The sequence below is a fragment of the Emydura macquarii genome, unplaced genomic scaffold, assembly GCF_026122565.2.
Source record: "Emydura macquarii macquarii isolate MOO-44397 ecotype Brisbane River unplaced genomic scaffold, CSIRO-AGI_Emac_v2 contig_2768, whole genome shotgun sequence".
Taxonomy (NCBI): Eukaryota; Metazoa; Chordata; order Testudines; family Chelidae; genus Emydura; species Emydura macquarii.
In genome coordinates, this window is record NW_027132905.1 from 48,641,366 (window position 1) to 48,661,799 (window position 20,434).

Below are 20,434 nucleotides of genomic sequence, written 5' to 3' on the forward strand. Positions count from 1 at the left end.
CACCAGTGCAACTGGTAAATCTCAGCAGAGATGCCAAGGACTGGCTGGGCTGCGGAGCCTGAGTTTTCCCCTCCAGGTGACACTATTGCCATTTATGCGATGCCTGTGTTTGGAAAAATACCGGGCTTCAGTTTCCAGGGTCGTCTGTCAATCAGACATCTGTTAGTATAAGTCAGTCAAAATAGTTTTTGTAAAAAAAAATATTACTTCAACCCTCCCTCAGTTTCTAACCTTGATGTTTCCTGTATGGTGTTTGGTCTGAATTGGAATACAGTCTAAGTTGGCTTCCTCTCACTTCTTCCACAGGAGCAGCTGTCTTCATTTCTCCTTCCTGAGCCTCGATAAGCATAGAGAATGGCTGGAGTATTTGTTAGAATTTGCCCAGGATGCTGCCCCGATTCCAAATCAATACGATAAACATTTCTTGGAGCGCGACTACACCGGTTACATCCTAGCTCTAAATGGCCACAAGAAATACTTCTGCCTCTTCAAGCCCCACAGATCGGGGGACGAAGGGGGAACCATGGGGTCCTGTGAAGATTATGACCCCTTACTACACACAGGAGAAGCTCGAGGAAAATCGTCCTGCAGTCCAGGATCCAAACAAGTTAAAAACAAGTTACACAAATTGTCCTTGTGGATGGAACGTCTCTTAGAAGGTTCCTTACAAAGGTTCTATATTCCATCATGGCCTGCATTAGACTGAAGGGATTTTAAAGAGATTCTAACACTACAAACTTTTTAAGATGACACCCATGGACAGTTCTTTCCAGGAATAAACAGTCGTGACAAATGGACAGTAGGTTTTAGATGAACCTCTCCTAGGTCCAGTGAGTAGAACTATCTTCCTACATCTTCGACGTAGGAGTGAAAGATGAAACGTGCTGAAGTCCTCTGTACCAAATTGTTCTTGTATTTGAATGCAGTACTATCTAAGACAAAAACCAGTCTATTTTCCTTTAATGTCATGCTCACCACGTCGCCTCTGTCCAGTTTCTTGTTTTTTCTCGGTTGAAGAAAGCCTGAGTTCTTTGCAATGGTGACTCAGTTTGGACTGAACAGAATGAACCTGTTACGTAGGTCAGGTTACCCTCTCCTTCCCAGTGCTTAGCCAGTAGTGCATGGTGTGAAACTGGGAAGACCCTACAGAATCTCCTCAGCCTCTGCAACTCTGAAAGGCTTCATACCAGGCATTCTTATTTATCAGCTTTCCCTGCGGTAAGTGGTTTAGGACTGTGGTTGGGGGTATCTCCCTTGTAGCAAACCTATAGCTGGTATTTAGACGGTGGGGGCTAGTAGGCGATCTGCATGTTTCATGCTCCTTGTGTAATAGTTCCGCGTGCAGCTTCACCAGCTAAGCCATAACCAGGGAGGGAAGGGGTTAACACAGCCGTAAATACTGTAAAGCTGTTGAGCCACTTAAATGTACATTGTTTTTCAGATGCCTTTCGCTTCTGTCGATTTTTAGACTGTCTTAGAGCCATATCTTTACCCATGTCCTCAAATTGTAGGCGTAAGCTGCTATGAGCCAATAGATATGTAAAAGAGAATTTAAATACTTGCTAGTGAATCAACTTGGACACCTTTCAAACAACGATGGTACATCTCTAGTACAATATTGACACTTCTTTGTATCAAGGAACTTAATTCTTTAATGATCGTATTTTTGAACTATGTTGCCCAAAAGTGCTGTGTCATCAGATTATCTGTTACATGTGAAACTAGTTTTGTTGTAGGCAGAAGTTTATAAGATGCTTAGTTTCAGCTTCTCTGGGTTTTTATCCTCATCTCAAAGGTCTCTGACCATATAGGTTGCCTTTTTTTTTTTTTTTTTAAACTGTTAAACATATGGTTGAGTGTAAAACTAGAATGGTTCTAGGCTGTGGAGATACTGTACTTAATTATGGCAAATGGACTCTCCACCAGCCATTTGGCTTGCCCAGGCAACTGGCTTTTTGTTAGAGTGACAAGTATTCACAAGTAAATGGTCTCTTGATGCTACCTAAATGTCAAAGTAAATTGGAAAGGTTTCTTTTCAAAGCAGGGGACTGTAATCCTGTGACACTGCTACTTCCTGTCCTCTCCGTTAATCTGCGTAGACGCAGTCACTTTGTCGGATGCTTGCTATAAATTTAATAAACTGCTCCAAAGTGACCTGGATAGGACTCTGAGACTTCCCCATGAGTAGGTCACATTATGGTACGTGACGGCCAAATTCTGAGTGAGTCATCCTCTAATTCAGATTGAGATTAACTCCTGAACAGCATTCTGAACCTTATGAAGCACTCCTACAAGCATGTGGGTTTACTTAAAAATCTCCTTACATTCCCCACTTCTCCAGCAGTCTCAGAGCAGTGGGGATAAATATTCCACTGAGTAAGCCACCCTCTGATCCAACTGAGAGCTAGGAATTTTCAAGCAACTTGATTGGCTGAACATGCCACCGAGCATTACAGCTGTGAGATAGTGACTCACTGAATGGGTGACTTGCTGTATTCTGCTTGTTTTAGAGAACAGACAGGTGCGTCAGCTAGCGACAGACCACTTGAACACTCCTTGTGCTCTTATATACAAGGGTACTGTCAGGTTAAAATATTAAAATCAGCTGACCTTACCTATGTTCTAGACCAATGGTGTGGAGTCCTACCTGCAATGTGAAACGTTTTGATTACTGAGCACGGGCTGTGAGAAGGAAGGAGAGGATTTTTCTTCTGAGGAGATCTGCAGAATTAAAATGCTGAAAAACCCATGCATTAGCCTGACACTGAACTAACCTTAAGCAGCAGACTGACTTTTCACTCTTTGTGCTGTTTGTGTTGAAGCTGGTGCTTGGGTAATGAAAATAGCCTGGTTGTTTTCTTGTGTGTGTAGACAGTTCTGCCTTTTGGGTCTTGCAGGCTCTAACATAGCGCAGTGAACCCTGGAGTTGGACACATGGCAGAAGAATCCAAATTTAAAAAGAAAATTCTTGACACTCTCAAAGCAGCAAAACAATGTCTCCAGGCTGTTACTGTCTCTTCTGCTATTCAGAAATCAGTGTCAACGTTAGGGCTTTAAACTAGGGGCCTAGTTGTGCTGTGTAGAAGAAATTCCCCTGTCCAAGGCTATATGCATTACTTAAATCCTATTTTGAGGGTTCAAGTGGTGCATAGGCCTTGTGCTTGTTCTCTACAGCAGGGTGAATCTTACCCTGTGTATAAACACCTATTGAGGTGAGTCTTGTGGAAGGAGTACTTGCAGTAGTAATACACCCTCAGTAAATAGCCAACCAGTGGTGCCACAGATTCCCATTCAGTTGCTGATAAAAGTGAACATAGAACAAAGTTACAGAAGGTCAAAGCACATCATTTGTAATAGTACGACATGATTTTTTGTTATTACATTGTACTTTTAGGGAGAAGCTACTCAACTGTTCTGAATTCAGCTCAGGATCTCCCTCTGCTGCTTGGAAATTAATGTCTCTGCTTTCCCTCCACCCTTTTCCAGGTGCTGCAAGACCATTAACCTGTGAATTTTCTGTCCTACTACCCTCACTAGTGCCCTTGATTTGCTTCATAGGAAAGAAATGCACTGGGCCATTCTCAGTTTGTGCATGATACTTTCTTGAGCTAAGAGTGAGGAAATTTTCCGTGCTAACGTACTGCTCTGCTAGAAACCTAACTAAAAGCTTTTTAAAAGTAAAACTCCTAGAAGCTGAAGCAAAACATCTTTACATCAAAGGGAAATGTAGCCTAGAGTCCAAATACTGTACCTGACCTTTTCCCTTGGGTGAGTGTGGTACACAGCAGCCTTGCAGTGATGTCTGACTCACATCGTGTATGTTCAGTAAAAGCTTGCCAGGAACTAATACAATAATGCAGCCTGGGAGATTGGATTGAAAAGCAGGTAAATATTTTGCACTTTTGATACTCTTAGATGGGGGGGGGGGGGGGGGGGAAAAAATTTATTTGGCAAATGTATTTTTTTTATTTTTGTTTTTGTATTTGTGAACAGGCACTGATAATGTCATTTTGTTTTAAGATTATTACAGATTCGCAACTGAAATAAACTATTTTAACGTGAGATGAGGTGGCCTTGCGTTTTAATACACAAACTGACAATGCTGTGGGGCATGCGTGAGTTAATCGCAGAAGTTCTGTGGTGGTTCACAGCTCATATTTTAGGGAGCGATTTAGCAAATGCGATTGGGCTGGTTATCTCAACTCAGGCAACAGGGCTGCTTACCCAAGGACAACTGTTTCCAAAAGCTGCCCTGAATTTTAGGAAGTGTTCCTATTGCCCTACTGAAGGATGAAAACTCTGGGCCCTAGGAAAATCATGTCTAAATGGGATTTAGAAACATCCCATCAAGGAGATCGAGAACACAGTGCCTTGCCATAAATCATCTCATAATGTAGGGGTTAGAGCTAATGCTAGTTTGGCCCACTGCATAAGGAGGCCAGAAGAACTTCTATTTCGTCTTGGTTCTTCCATGCCCATGGAAGGGAGCCAGGATTTCACATTCTGTCTGTATATTGCTCCCCTCCTATATTTATTTTTAATGGAAAAAATCTTTACTAGGCACTTCTAAAAGAACTCCCCATTTTAGAACATAGCAGCCAGTTTTTATATTCAAGTTGACATTGTTGGATCCATGTGCTGCTAGCCCTATTACTACAGCAACGTGAACATTTAGCCTGTCCCCACCAATTCCAGCATCTAGCCTAGCTGCTGCTTATAGCATACAAGGAGCTTGACATGCCTATGTCCAGTGAGGAATGGTTTTTATTCTGTACCACAATGTAACTTTTCCTCACCCCTTCTCTATCTGCAAAGAGTGAAGGAGGGTAGAAATTAAAAGCAAAACCTGATTGAGTAACAAAAACAGACTAGGTACCGTTCCCTGCACACCCACATTAAAATAATTGATCATGTCTAGTTTCTCAGATATTTTCAAATGTTCCATTCAGGCTTCTTTCTTCAGTCCTACTGTGTTGAAGTATTTGCGTGGAAAGGCTGTGAATATTAAGCTCCTCTTGGCAAAGAGATAGTGGTAGTGATTTTATTTGCCTTACAAGGGTTTAAATCATTTTCACTTGCGGGAGTGCACACAACATTTCAAACAGCAGATTTGCTCCCATGAGGGCTGTGTTACCTACGAACAAAGAAAAAACCATGACTATCCGATTGCTTCCAGTTAAAGGGTCAATCAATAAAATCATCTTGTTAGTACAGGAATAAGGAGTTATTTTCCAACTCTTCCTCCTGCACTGGTTAATTATATCAAGGCCCTTGACTCCGTGTTGGCAGAGCCCCATTCAAGTCAATGGTGTGCTCCTGCACAAACCCACTTGGAGGACTGAGACAGGAGGTTTAAAAGCTGTACACTAGTGAAAAGCTATCTGCGCTGGTAAACAACAAATGTCTTCATGCTGATGGCTTTAGTTCCACCAAACTGACCTGTCTTTAAATGGAATCTCTACCACAACCCCCAGGAAATAAATCAGAGTAATTGAAACAATAGACAAGTCCATTCGTAGTCACACAAGTTTCATTTGCTCAGCATGCTAAGGCTGTATGTACACCGCCAAAAAACAGAGCCCTAATGGACAGCCGGTGCTACTTCCCCACGGAGTGCCTCAGCGGAAAGCTGTAGTTGTTACCATTGTTCAAGGGTAGATAACAACCTCGGTCCCATCCATACTATCACTCACCATTACTACACTGCTGGAGCTACACCAGTGGTGAAATGCACGTCCAACTTTAGCCAGCACGTATGCAACCTAAGGCTCCAAGTCTGCCCCTTGATGGGTGTAGCTCACATTGAAATCAATCTAAAGGCAGAGGCTGGCCAGAAAGCGAGAGCCTCCAGTGCTCTTCTAGTCTCACAGATCTCCAGGAACCAGTTGCAGTGTTTTGTTTTGTTTTATTAAAGCAAGCACTTCTCCCCCTGCACAAGCCAGGCTGTGTCTAGGACAAAGTCACTATTAGCGGTGCAGAGCGTTCTGCTAAAAAGAGACAGCTGTGCCTTCGGCAGTACATGAGCCTAATGCAGGCATCTGGTTACAGGATGCACTTTGCCTACCACTGTTTCTACACCTAATTGGTTCAAATATTGTTTTTTCCCCCTCCTATTGCTATTCAATAGGGAGTCGCCTCTGTCAGCAAGGGCAGGACCGATGTCTCTGCAGTAACCTGGCTGCCATAGCAGTACAGAGGAAGCATTACTTAGTGGTTACAGCACAGGGCTGTGACTCTGGAAAACAGTTCTATTCACTGCTTCCACCAGCAGGTTTGGCGAGTGAGCTTGGACAAGTCCTGTTACCTCCCCCTACCTCAGTTTCTCCCATCTGAAAAGGGCGCCACAAGGAGCCTGAAAGGATCAAATCAGGTGTTTGTAAAGCAGGTTGATGTGCTTGCGCTGAAGGCGCTAGAGGACAGCAGAAGGGAATGACAGATTTACACAAACACAGCAGCTCATTCAGAAGTGCTTCTTAACTTTCAGCTGTGTAGACAGGGAGCTGAGTTCTGACTAATGCTGAGGAATCCACAGCTTGGTTATACAAGAGCTGTGGCCTCTCTTGTTCACACAGCACTGCTTGTCCCCGACAGCCTGGTGATCACACACTCTAGCATACCCTGAAATAGCTGGTGCTAGATTTCTAAGGACTACTCTGCATTTTCTTAAACATTCTCCTGCAACAAGCTGTTTGAACTGTCTGTAATACACACCCTAGGAGCAGCTGACTAGATATTTCCATCAGCCATCACTATGCTACCTAGGGATGCTCAGTCTGTCCAGGATGAAATATCTCATTTTGTTTGAACTCCAGACAGTGTTCAGTGCCCACAGCTAAACAGGACCCAATCTCCTACTGACAAACATTGGATGCAGCAGTTCTCTAAGTCTGTTTCATGCTCCCAAATATTATTTGCTTTGACTCACCAGAAGCATCATACATTGGTGCAACTTCAACAAGGTCGCATCCCACTATATTCAGTCCTTGGCAACCACGAATGATCTCCAAAGCCTATGGAAGGTAATAAAAGGCTAGTTACATGTACCCGAACTGTTAACGTTTGGAAACATTCTATGCATTTGAATAGCCAAGGTGGTGTTTTTGTTTTTAAACAGCTGAAGTGAAATCTGTGACGATACAGTCTGTACATTTCCCATCCAAGATCCCTGTTGAAACCTTGTGTTTTTGTTTGTTAGATGCTGAACAGGAGTGAGCGGACAGCAGAGGATTAGAGGTATAAATACCCCTAGACACCATCAAACGGGGTATCAGCTCAGTCTCCCTTAGCAGTGACTTTTCCTATAACAGAAGGGTAAATGTCAATCTCTAGACCTGTGGTTCCAACCTGTGGCCCTGCCTGGGTCCCTGCTGGAGCCAGAGGGAGGAAAGCACTGATCTCCCATCCCCCTGGCTGCAGAAGGGAGCCACTGTCTAGGGACCCAGGTGGAGCACACGGGGCTACAGGATGCGTGCGGTTTCCCTACTGCAGCCAGGGGGACGGGAGATCAGCAAGGAGGTCCTCGCTAAATTCCTTTCGTCTGGCTGCAGGGGTTGGGGGGCTGCTGGCAGAGATTGGTGGCCCTTCAGGGTTGTAAAAATGATATCTGTGGCCCTCGAGCCCAGAAGGTTGGGACCCACTGCTCTAGACTATAGGCAGGACACAACAGGAGTCCTCAGTGATTTTAGTTCCTGATATGCCAGGTTTTTTTCCCCTAAAGATTTCTAAATCCCATTTGGATCCTTGACCCTTACATTTCAGAGGGGCGGGAGGTGTGAGCTCTGGGACTTCCTTTAAAGGGAGCCAGGTTTCCCTGCATCCACTCTGAACATTCAAAAATAAAGTCCGAGCATCTCCTTACCTGAGCAGGTGTGAGACCAGCAATTTCAGGTGTCCCTGTGCCAGGGGCATACGCAGGGTCTAATCCATCAATATCAAAGCTGATGTAAATGGGCTTGGCTCCCATCTGCTGTCTCACCTCCCCCATCAGTGGTACCAATGACTTCATCCAACAGTCTTCAGCCAGGACGACACGGAAACCCTGTTAGAGGAAGGGGAAAAATGTTAGGCTTCCACTGCCTGAAAGACGCTGCTGGGGAAAGGAAACTGGTGAAGAGAGCAGTGATCCTGTGTAATGTTTATGCAAACAGTTCTCCCCAGTAGGAATTGCCCTCCACACCCCTCCATGTGTTGCCAATTTAGTCATTTTCCAACTCCATCTAGTTGTTTAAAACATTTTCGAGTTGGAAAAAAAAAATCCATGTAGTTGTTGGTTGGAAATCTGAATTGGAATTGAAACATTAATACACACTTTTAAAGACGACATATGATAAAATACTTGTCCTGGAAAAGCATAATAGGTTTGAAACGTATGAACAAAGCCTAGCTTCCTCACACAGCTGTGTTTGTTGTGCCAATGTCAGCGATGTTGGCTGACAATCATTTCAAATGATGATTTACAAACAACAATAAAGCATCAGGAAGTCAAAGACTGCGGTTTGCTGGGGTGTCATGATGTTTAAAAGGTGAGGCCGAGCGTTAGCGCTGAATTGCCTTGCCGCTGAAAACAGACAGCCCACCTTCACCCTTTTGGTCTCATCTCTCTGCCCGCAACCCACTGTAAATTCAGACGCCCCCTCTAATTTCAGTTCCTGGGAAAACACTGCTGCCCGGCACCCATGGAAACTGGGGTCTCTGGTGCAACGAGTCAGCGTCTTCAGCTGTTTAACCACCAGGATGGTGGTTCAAGCCGACGCTGGTCGGGAGGCGTGCCTCCACTCCGTTCCACTAACTGGCCAAAGCGAGTGTCTTTTGCGGATCATAACTGGTGCTCCCAGCCAGTCTGCGGTCTCGCATTTGCTCCCTCTTCCATTATGCACCTGCCCCCCCACCGCAGGACAGACCATGGTCTCAACCTGCCCTGGTGAGCAGGGCTTTTTCCACAGGTGAAGCTGTTCCACGCCACACACTGCTGGGTCCAGCACAGACAAGACAGCCAGGAGAGGGCAGTGGTGCATTTCCATTGCCAGCTGCTGGCAGGAGGAGGAGAGGACAGCTGATAAATTAAAAGAATGGCAGTGGGTGCTTTTTTCCTGCCCTACAGTGTCTTAATTGCAGGGATTGGACTGGGACAAGTATTAGCATCAGTTAATGAACAATATCACCAGGCACCTTTTGTCTGAGGATTTCAAAGCACTTCACACACAGTAACCAAGCCTCAGACACCCCACTCGGAGAAAAGAGGGACATATTGTTTTTCCCAGCACTGAAATCAATGGCTGTTTTGACACGGACTGCACAGGCAGGGCCCGGCGTGCCGGCAGGGACTAGAGGAGGTTTTCATACCTGGTCCCGGCAGTATTTGTAGGGATCCCTGGTGTAGGAGGAGCCTCTGATTCCTATCTGAACCACGCGTTTGCAGTCTAGGAGCCCCTCGTCCACGCAGCGGCGGAATGGCGTCCCGTGGTAGATCTTCTCCCCCAGCGCTTTATCGCCAGTGTCAGTGTGAGCATCCACATGCACCAGTCCCACAGGACCATGCCTAATGGCGACAGGGCAGGCATAAACATGGCCTGTGCACCAGCCGTGCGCTCACACGCATCTGTGTGCGGGCTTCGGTTATCACAGGTGCTTACGGTGTTTCTGACCTCACTCAATGCTTCAGCATAAAATCTAGGGTTCTTTCTCATGATAGAGATCTAAACTCCAAACAGACCAGACAATTGACTTCTCAAGATCTTTTTCCCCCACCCTGAATTCATATGGCCTAGGACCTCTCTACGGGTATCTTACCATTCAGCAGACTCAGGCAGGCAATAAGCACATGATATATCACCAATTAGCTCAAAGGCAAAGATAACCAGAGACAGAGTGGGGACACAAGATGCCAGCCAGGATCAGCACCAATGGGCTGTGGATAAGTGAGAGGAGCAAACAGGAAGATTGCCAGCATCAAGCTATTGATTGACAGATACTGCTGCAGGCTGACTCACATGACTCTCCAGCCCTGTCTGATTACATGAATCCTGGAATCCCAAATGTACGGGGAGCCATTTAAAAGATACGACAAACAGTAGGAAGCTAAGATGGCTCCATGAGGAGCTCTTTAATGACCTGAAAATTAAAAAGGAATCCTACAAAAAAGTGGAAAGACAGACAAATTGCTGCTGATGAGTACAAAAGAATAGCACAAGCATGTAGGGACAAAATCAGAAAAGCTTAGTTACAAAACGAGTTACACCTATCAAGGGACATGAAAGACAATAAGAAGAGGGTCTATTAATATATTAGTAGCAAGAGAAAGACTAAGGAAAGTGTAGGTTCTCCACTTAACAGGGAAGGAGAGCTAATAATGGAGGGCATAAAGGGTGATCTGTTTTAATGCCTGTTTTGCTTTGGTCTTCACTAAAAAAAGAAGTATTTGGTCACAATTTACAACACAATTAATATTATGAAAAGGGGGGAAGGAATGCAAGCTAAAATATGGAAAGCACAAGTTAAAGAATATTTATATCAGTTAGATGTAGTCAAGTCAGAAGGGCCTGATGAAATTCATTCCAGGGTACTTAAGCAACTAGCTGGAGCAATCTCAAAACTGTCTGAAATTATGTTTGAGAACCCATAGAGGATAGATGAGGTCCCAGAGGACTGGAGAAGGGCAAACATAGTATTGATCTTTAAAAGGGAAACAGAGAGGACTTGGGGAATTATACAGCAGTCAAGCTAACTTCACTATGTGAAAGAATCTGGAACATATTAATACGTAATACATTTCTGAGCACCTAGAAGATAATAGTGTTATAAAGAATACTCAGCAGGGATTTGTCAAGAAGAAATCATCCCAGCCCAACCAATTTCTTTCTTGGACCGGATTGCTGGTCTAGTTGATTGAGGGGTGAGCTGTCGACATGATATATCTAAATTTCAGGAAGGCTTTGCACACAGTCCCACATAACAGTCTCAGCAGCAAACTAGGGAAATGTGTCTAGATGAAATGACAAGATGGTGGGTGCAAAACTGGTTGAAGACTGAACTCCAAGAATCGTTATCAATGGTATGCTGTCAAATTGGGGGAACCTATCTGGTGGTGAGATGCAGGGCTCTGTCCGGAGTCCAGCACTATTCGACATTTTCATTAATGATTTGGATAAGGGAACAGAAAGGATGTTATAATAATTGCAGATGACACCAATCCGGGAGGGATTACCAGCACTTTGGAGAACGGTATTAGAATTCAAAACAAATTTGACAAATTGGAGAATTGGCATGAAATCAACAAGATGAAATACAATCAGGACAAGTGCAAAGTAGTACACTAGGAAGGAGAAATCAAACGCACAACTACAAAATGGGGAATGACTGGCCAGGTGGTAGTACTGATGAAAAGGATCTGGGGTGATAGTGGATCACAAACGGATTATGAGCCAACAATGTGATGCTGTGGTGAGAAAGGCTAACAACATGCTGGGGTGTATTAACACAAGTGTGGTAGTTAAGAGAAGTGAGGTAATTGCCCCACTGCACTTGGCACTGGTGTGGCTTCAGCTAGAGTACTGGGTCCAGGTTTGGACACTTTAAGAAAGACGTGGACAAATTGGAGAGAGTCCAAAGGAGAACCACCAAAACGATAAAAGGTTTAGAAAACCTGACCTGTGAGGAAAGGTTACAAAAACTGGGCATGTTTAGTGATGAGAAAAGACGACTGGTGATCAATTGTTCTCCATGTCCACTGAAGGTAGGACAAGAAGTAAAGGGCTTAATCTGCAGTGAAGGAGATTTAGGTTAGATATTGGGAAAAAGCTTTCTAACTATAGACTAGCTAAGTATTGGAGGTTTATAAGAACATGTTAGACAAACACCTGTCAGGGATGGCCTAAGTATGCTTGGTCTTGCCAGCGCAGGGAACTGGACTAGATGATCTCTCAAGGTCCCTTCCAGAACTACATTTCTATGGACCGATCAGTGAAGTGTAGACTCAAAAACTCAAGGGGGAAGTCACTTCTATCACCACAGGGTGTCAGCTTTTTAAACATGCGACATTTTCAGATTTTAAACTTACTTTTCTGCCACCGCCTGCAGGATTGGGTATGTTATTGTGTGATCTCCACCTACAACAGGACAAGGAATAGAGATCACACGATGTAATAAAAACAGGTCAGTATTGATCAAATATATTTTCCAGTCATAGCAAACATTCGTATTGCATCTCTCCTCCCACAGGAGAACTCAGAACTTTATGAAGAGAGAGATCATCCTTTAGAAGTAACAGCCTTTAGTCATCTAGTTTATTACCTGCCCTGGTGGCAGATTGTATTAAAAGGGGTGGCTTCTCTTATTAAAAGCTCTCAGAATCCAGGCAGCTGTAGTTCTCTTGCTGCAGCTGGTATTCAAGGCCAGCTTCTAAATGCCGACACCGGTATACAGATGTATATTCAGGAGTCACTTCATCCACAACTTGCAGCTGCGTCTGGGGTGTGTCACAGCTGGGATTTACCTATCCGCGGCATTGCTACGGAACAGTTGAGGAGAGGAATAACACCATACGGGAACTTGGGAAGGCAGAATGTCATTACCCAAACTGAAATCAAGTCAGGACACAGACACTGTTATCGCTTGCAAAAAGTGGCATGGCATCTTTGATGCGCACAAGCAGTCAGGAGCTCTGGTGTAAGTTTTAACTGAAAGATGGCACCTCCAGGAGCATACAGGGGAATTTGGCTCCATACGGACTCAGAGGGAAAAGCACCATCTATTGAGTCACCAGCGCCATGGGGGTTTCCTACAAGGTCTCCTTTCCATCTCTTTTCTGATTTGGGCCCAACACTGCTTAGCTGTGGGTGCGGAAGAGCTCAGCACACAAAGTGGCAGCGATCCAGTTAATAAAGAAAATCTGACAGTTCCTGGCTGTGATATCCCAGCTCTTACTCTGGTAAAAGAGGTGACATGAGATCTGGGAGCGACCGGATTTCACTAGTGGGGAGAGTGCTTCAGCAGCAATTTGACGTGAGGGATCCTAGTTCTGTGTTATGAATACGGGCATCACATAGGTTAAATCTGGACTTGGGACATTTGAGCAGACTGAAACTGGCTTGCAATTCCTCCCCTTACTGTATATAGTCACGACAGCTAAGTGAGTTTCAGATTGCAAAGTCGTGGGTGCCCTAGGGCTAAACCGTAACCGCACATGTGCACACACATTGCAATCGCTGTCTGTCATGAAACTAATGCACTGCATACGAGCTGATTCAACTGATAACCCTGAACACTTTTGTTCTCTCTCTCTCATTTCGGATCCCACTGAACAGGTTAACAAAATACATCTAAGATCATATTCGGCTCTTTAGTTTTAATTTGTGTTCAGTGGACAACAACGTAACAGCATCTTCTCTAACCTCTGCTATTCATTTTTGACACAGCATAGAAGCATCGTCTAGTCCAGACATCACGGATGGTAGGTCAGTCACATTCCCTCCTTTCACACAGGGTCCTGCGCAAAGGTTTGGTTTATTTTGCACCTTTTACGATGCTCTGTTATTTCTGATTAAATGATGCTGGCTGAAAAGGCAGTAGATGAATGTAAATACTTTGTCTCCATTAAAGGGACATTGCTGACTGGCATGTGCAAAGTACATTACAGCTAACCCATGCCAGCTACAAGAGGAGTCCAACGCTTGCCTGCAAATTACTTTTAAAACATATAAAAGGTACATGAATTTCCAAAACCCCCAATAGCTTCTATAGCAGCTCAGAACAAAACCCAACTTTTCTTCTCACTTTTGAGGAATATTCCTTTATTTCTTATTTGGACATTTCTTTTCTTTTTTTTTTTTTTAGAAAGGCAGCATTTCGAGACACAACCTGCCATCACCCCTACAGCAAACTTGCATTTTTGCTGGTTTGATTAGCTACTCACCTTCACAACCAGATGTTACGGAGAGCTGGGTGACTCATCCAGCACAAAGGCAGGAGCCGGGACTCAGGGGTTCTGCTCACAGCTCTGCCATGAGTTGGTGGCTGAGCTCCGGGCAGTCATTTAGGGTAAGTCCACCAGACCCTCTGGGTAGCCCACACTGCCCCCTGGGCTGTAATGTTCACAGCGCTATTTTTGGTAGAGTGGTATCTATCAGGTATCTATCAGGGCTGGGAGGCACACTCCCAGCTCTATCTCAAGTCAACAGGGGCTGTGAGGGCTCAACCCCACTGAAAACCGCACCCTTCACCTCTCTGCGCCCAAGTTTCCCCATCTCTAAAATTGGAAGATGTGTTTGTCGAGCGCTTTGAGATCCTGCAGTGAAAATCTCAAGGGAAGCACAAAGCAGTACATGACAGAAATATTTTCAGATACAAAGAGAGACAAATGTCTGTGAAGATGCATATGTTGATTTAAATCATTGCCAGAAAGATCTGAGGGCTCATCTGCAAAGCTTAACCAATTATAACAGTATAGTTATACTGTACCACTGTAACTCCCTGGGTGGACTCCCTTATTCTGTAACGACAGTGGCTATTTACCTTAAACCCCTTCCACAGCGACATAATCTAAACTGTGAAAAGCTCCTCATTCTGGAACAAGAGTGTCTACGGGGGGGTTGGTTATACTGGAATATCAGTTCAAATTCACACCTTAGCGTTTCACCAGGTATAACTCGCCCACATAGACATGCCGTGAATTAGGATTCTGTTATGTTCAGAGGGAGTCTGAGAGTTTGCTGCCTTAGAACACATGACTGCAAGCTGTAGGTTTGGATCCTAAATCAGAGAAACATACCGGGAAAGTAGTCATCCTGCCAATATGCTGACAGCCACTCTCTCAGCACAGGTACATCCTGGGGCATTGTTGGGGCACCTGGACGTCTGAGAAGCAATGAGATGCCACCACCAAGTAACATCAGCTACCACCATTAAGAGAGCATTTGCTGATGAGTGATGTGCTAAGCAGGGTAATATTTTGGCTCATTAATACCTCAGGGTTGTTTTTTTCTCATCCACTTGCAAAAATCGGAATGATCTAGGAAGAACCAGCAGCAGCAAAGGTCTGGGAGCAGCTGAAGGAGACTAAATTATCTCAGTGGGGAGGGTGAGAGATCAGGTCTGCTGTACTCACAGCACCCTGTTACTAAATTAGTCCATATCCATTGCAATATATGGGTCAGTGGGAGAGAGATGGCTTTACTGGATCCTGCAGGTCTGCCAGATACCCACTTAATAACCAGAGTTTTAACAGCAAAGCATGAGACTAGGCCCAGCTCCGGGCTCCTTACCCAGCGTGAGGGGAATGCATCCCGCTGCCATAATCTTCTGATAGGCTTCTCGGATTTGCCTGCAGCTGTCCTGCAGGTTGTAGAGGTTCACGTTCACGTCACCAATGTCAGCAACCATGAGGGAATGGAAAGGTGCTGCCCCAGTGCTGGGGTTATGAATTCTCACCATGCTCGACTCGGCTCGAATATGGCGAGGGCCAAACCTGGAAGGGAAAGAATCCCCCGCTTCGTTATCTGGGACACTTTGAGGTGGGAACTTGCATGGAACCAGGGGCTTCTGAACACACGGCTGGCTGGGCACAAACTCCCTCCTAGACACTTCGGAGTTGAAATTTGGGCCACATCTCACTTGAAAGTTCATTGGGGCAAAGGTTTCAGGTGGGACTGTTATATTGGGGCTATGATAGTCTAGGTCAGATGCATAATGAGCATGGCCTAACAGTTTCAACAGATGGATCATCTGTAGGTCCAGGCAGAGAGTTTACTGCAAATCTAGAATGTAGGCAAAGGTTTTCGATAGCGACTAGGATTCTGGGTGGCTAACGTGAGAAGACTTACAGGGGCCGGCTTTTCCGAAATGCTGAATGGCCCCCTTTTTAAACTCAGCTCCCTTTAAGGTGTCTCAATTAGGGCACCCTAAATGATTAGGTGTTTTTGACACTCTTTGCCAGTCACACAAGATTTACGATGAGGTCTCTGGCCACAGCCACACACAATCCATCTGTTGAAGTGCTTAGGCCATGTCCATTGCTGGAAAGCCTGACACGGGCGTCTCCCTGCAGTGTCCTGTCCCAACCAGTGGGCACTCACAGAAGCTATTAGACTTGCTGCCTCCACAGAGACGTGTACACATTAACCTGGAAGGTTAGCTGAAGTCTCCGATTTACTTCAGTAGAACAGCGCTGAGATTAGGGTGACCGGACAGCCTGGGAAGCTGAGTTTTCACACTTGCTATCTTGTCGCCCTAACTGGGATGGTTTGTAGTAAAACTAAGAATATGTTTATTAATCAAGAACCTAAATGGAAGTGATACAAGCAAGGGGAAAAGAGACAGGTATGGTTACAACAAAACAAGACCAAACCCCCCCAAAAAACACACTTTCTAGTGACTAAAGCTTAATTTTAGCAAGTTACAAACTTTGCCTAAGCAGGTTCCTCACTCACATCAAGTCCCCACAGGGGCATGCACAAGTGGGGGCAAGCAAGACGCATGGCTTCCCAGTAATTATGGACACAGAACTCCTCCAGCCTCAGGACCATGTGGTTGGGAGAGTGAGTTCCTACTGGAGCTGGGGTGGGAGGAGTGGGGAAGTAAAATCCTCCCGGGGCTGGCGGGGGCAGGGGGAGGGCACGGAACATGCTCCTCCAAAACAGGGTCACAGTTAAATTTCTGCACACGCCCCTGAATTCCCAGCAACTCCAGCCCTTTAGGTAAGAGGACATCACAGGCTCCCTGGTCCCCCGAGGGATGGATAACTAGAATATCTTTTTGCTCCACTTTATATTTTCCAAACTTCATTGTCTTTGTATCAAGAGCTAGGAAGACTTCCTGGGAGTGCAGACTCTGTCTCCGATACACTGCCGCTTGATAGCTCTGTTTACCTCATGTATAAATGAAGTTTCCTTGTCCTTTGGCTTATAGAGGTTGAGGGACATTCCTTTGCCTAAGGCAGGCTGGTTTTCAACTCTCTCCACAACACAGAATAGGAACATATTCCCAGCACGCATACATAACCCTTTATGCACCACCCATACATACATCACTCTGCTATCCAGGACCAGCATGTCACCAGTTTCCATAAAAGACCTTACTCGATGTGCTTTTATAGTACAATCATTTTGTATTTAATCAGAGGATTCAACTGCTTATTCTTCGAGGTTCAGACCCCCTCATCTCCCGCTGGGGTGCTTGGACCCGGATTGTCACAACATTACAGACCATTCTGACAGCTGGCACCTTTGTAGCTGCTCCAACGGGACTGAATGGGTACCAAGAGCAACCCGCCCTCTTGTGCTTATGCTTGGTCCCTGTAGGACGGAGCTGAGGCCGACTGGCAGGGCAATACAGGGAGACCTTGCATTCTGCCAGACCTGTCCCATGGAAGAAAAAGGGGCTCCACTCTACAGGGCTGTTAGTCCCACATCTTTCACCAGCACTGACTCCCCTGGGATTTTTTTTTTTTGGTTTACACTATAGATTTGCAGGCTTCGATATCTCCCTGCAGGGCGTGTGCCCCTGTCACTAGACAGCAAGTGCCCGTATTCCATGGGCTGTGGCTCCTATCTACTCAGATCTTAGCATCACAACAGCCCTTTACCTTGCGCCAGGACGGTTGGAGGTTCCTGTGTCAAGGGGGACCCCGACAAAAGCAGCGTCGAGTCCCTCTGGCGAAGCCTGAACGGGCAGCTTCAGCATGGAGCAGACCCCCACCGGCCTGGCCACGAATTCAGCACTGGGTGGCACATTGAAGCTTGAATCAGCGAGAAAGCGACGAGGGGCGCCCTGCCCAGAGAGCAGGCTGCTCACCTCCCCAGGATGGAAGCCAGGCAGGGAGCCAGCTCCAGCAGGGTGAGCTGTGGTCCAAACACACGGGCTAGCTCTGGGGCTGCTCAGCAAAGGCGGCCTGAACTTGGCTGCCAGGAAAGTTCCTGAGAACTTCCGAAGGCCGAGTCCCTCCTGGCAGAGCGCTCTCTGGAGCAGCTTGCTGCCACCCAAGAAGAAATGCTCCATCCTGCACTGGCTGCTTCCCCTTCCTCCCCCAGTTCTGCAGGCCCAGTCACAGCTGACTCTTCACATGCCAAGGCACGGAGTGGCTGGGATAGCAGGGACACACTCCACTCATTCCCTCCTCCTCGCCCCTCTCCCTCTGGCAGGATCAAAGTGCAGCCGCCAGCCCCACGCCTCCCTCTCCTCCTCCAGTCCAAGAGCAGAGAGGCAGCAGCTGCACAGCCCTCCCCTGCCGTACCTCCCTTAGCTCCCTCTTGCATTCTGGGAAATGAAGTCTTTTCCTACTCTGGGTTTGTCAGAGGCCATGTCAGAGACTCCCGGAGTCTGTGCAGCCATGTAGCCTGAGCAACTTGAATCTGTGCAGAATGGAGCATTATTGCAGCCACCCTTACTTTCCAGACAGGTGGCCAGGTTCCAGCTTGTAACACTTTCCCTTAAATCAAGCAGCAGGTTGCTCTGCCAGCTGCACCGCTCTATGCACTTTCACCAGCCCAGCGCTGGGGAGCCACATTGTCGCACATGAATGCTATCCGTCCAGCCACTCCATGCATGACTGAAGGGGTTGCCCGGAAGACTGAGCAGCAGTCTTTCCATTGCTTACCTCTAAAACTAACTTTGCAGCCCCACACTTTACTTCACCCAGGCAATAAATCCTCTCATTGCAGGCTGTGGAACAATTGTCACAAAAAGAGTCCAAATGTTTTCATTTTGTTCCAATGTGGAATGAAAACAAATGTCAAACCTTCAAAAAGTACGTGGAACAGAATTGTTGTCCTCCTGCTAGCTCTGATTTTGGCAGCTGGGCTGAACGAGATCAAATCAGATTGGATACCCCACCCTCACTTGAGTTTCATACCAAATAGGCTGGACTCATATGATGTCAGGAGGCTCTGGACTGTATTGACTACAGCAGCCCAAAATGCCTTGAGTCAAGATGGGTGAAAATATTAAGTGTTGCGATGTGGAGAGATTGATTAGATAAGGATGTGCTCGAGTGGTAATTTGTGGAAGCATCTGCCTTTCTGGTCTGAATTGGTGGTGTATCACAACACCTCTTGTCTCCATCTATATCAAAGCACTGGACATATCTTTACCTCCATCTCTACTAGAAATGTGTATTTAAAATCCCAAATGACCTCTCCTTTGCAATTGGAACCCTTGTCCTCTGTTTCTTTTGGTTTTCTCTTCACTGATCACATCATGTCTCACAGGTGGTCCCTGCCCTAATCATCATCTGCCGTACTGAGGGTGCACTGTAAGTAAGAACAAATGCATTTTTAAAACTTCCTACTTCAGGATGCCAGCTGACTGCATGCATCCCTTTCAAAACTAGCTATGTGCACTATGGGTTTTTCTTCACTTTCCACTGAAGCAAAAGGTCACACTGAAAAGCAGGATACTGGACAGGATGGATGAGTGCTCTGAGCTGCTTTGCAAATGCTATGTTCCTAAGTCTGCGCCCTCCTGTTGTAGCGACTGGAGCTTCTTAGAGAGGGGAGGGGTGTTCACATGTGCAAAGTGATCTGGCTTCTGACAAAACCTCTTAATCCAAATAAATGTAGATGCAGTCTCAGTTCTCCAGTTAGAGTGAAAATGAATTGGAGCTATGTCACATGTCCCAATTAACCCCTCTTCATTAAAGAGAAGCTGAGAACTCACTGCTGGCTGGATAACAATCTGGAGTTGAAAGCTATCAGAAAAGTGTCTATTTACCCCTCCCTGCAAGCTGAAACCTCAGCATCAACCAGAGATTTCAAATCAGCAGCTGTTATGCAACTACTATCAGCAGTGCCTCTCTGAGGTTGCTAGCTCTTAGATCTACAGGGCGTTACTTAGTACAGAGCAGATGTACGTGTGTGTTGGTGGAGGGATCATACCCAGGCTTATATTCAGGAATATAAGTTACCGTTTCACTATCCACATTCATCATAGGAATCATTGATAAGGTTTGTCCAGTTCCCTGGTGTTATCTGGCAGATTGTCGGAGATGCTGGCAACCCACCGCTGGGGAGCACAGCAGGGGATGTTTCAGGAAGCACCTCCTGCTCGGAACAGCAGGTCATAAGCTGTACTTTGAAGCAAAAAATACATGAAAAAAAAAGGCTAAGAGCCTCAAAAGCCAAACTGCATAAAAACTCAGACCTATCACAGCTGTAGTAACTGGCAGAGGGCATGGCTAGAACACACTATCCACATGGATAGTGTGTTGTGGAAGCAGAGCCCTGCCCTGCGACACACAGGCAGAATCCGTAGTAAGCAGCCATGGTCTACAGAACTGTGCAGTGAATTTTTCCAAGGCTCTTTCAGCCTGGGCTAAAGCCCACCCCCACCTCTCATTTACAGATAACACCTGTAGGCACTGCCATCCACAAACAATTAGACTGAACTCTACCACGTTATGGGATTGTTGCTGATGGCAAGTTGTGCTCAAAACAGCATTAATTTATCA

The 20,434-nt window shown here is 45.8% G+C and overlaps 2 protein-coding genes across 3 annotated transcripts in view; one reads left to right on the forward strand and one right to left on the reverse strand.

The window, feature by feature from the left end:
- The window catches only part of DNAJC16 (DnaJ heat shock protein family (Hsp40) member C16), a 17,801-nt gene extending 13,875 nt beyond the window's left edge, over nt 1–3,926 (forward strand). For both annotated transcript variants that reach the window (XM_067567487.1, XM_067567488.1), the window contains exon 15: nt 307–3,926. In XM_067567487.1, the coding sequence (XP_067423588.1) occupies nt 307–706 (400 nt within the window). In that variant the 3' untranslated portion in view covers nt 707–3,926. The remainder of the gene's footprint in view (nt 1–306) is intronic.
- On the reverse strand, nt 3,047–18,134 carry AGMAT (agmatinase (putative)). The gene is made up of 7 exons (XM_067567492.1): nt 17,576–18,134; nt 15,258–15,460; nt 12,056–12,104; nt 9,343–9,538; nt 7,859–8,038; nt 6,926–7,010; nt 3,047–5,134 (listed from the first exon to the last, which is right to left on the reverse strand). Exons 1-7 carry the CDS (start codon nt 17,986–17,988, stop codon nt 5,061–5,063), a joined length of 1,200 nt encoding a protein of 399 aa, XP_067423593.1. The 5' UTR covers nt 17,989–18,134; the 3' UTR covers nt 3,047–5,060.
- Between the last annotated feature and the right edge of the window lie 2,300 nt (nt 18,135–20,434).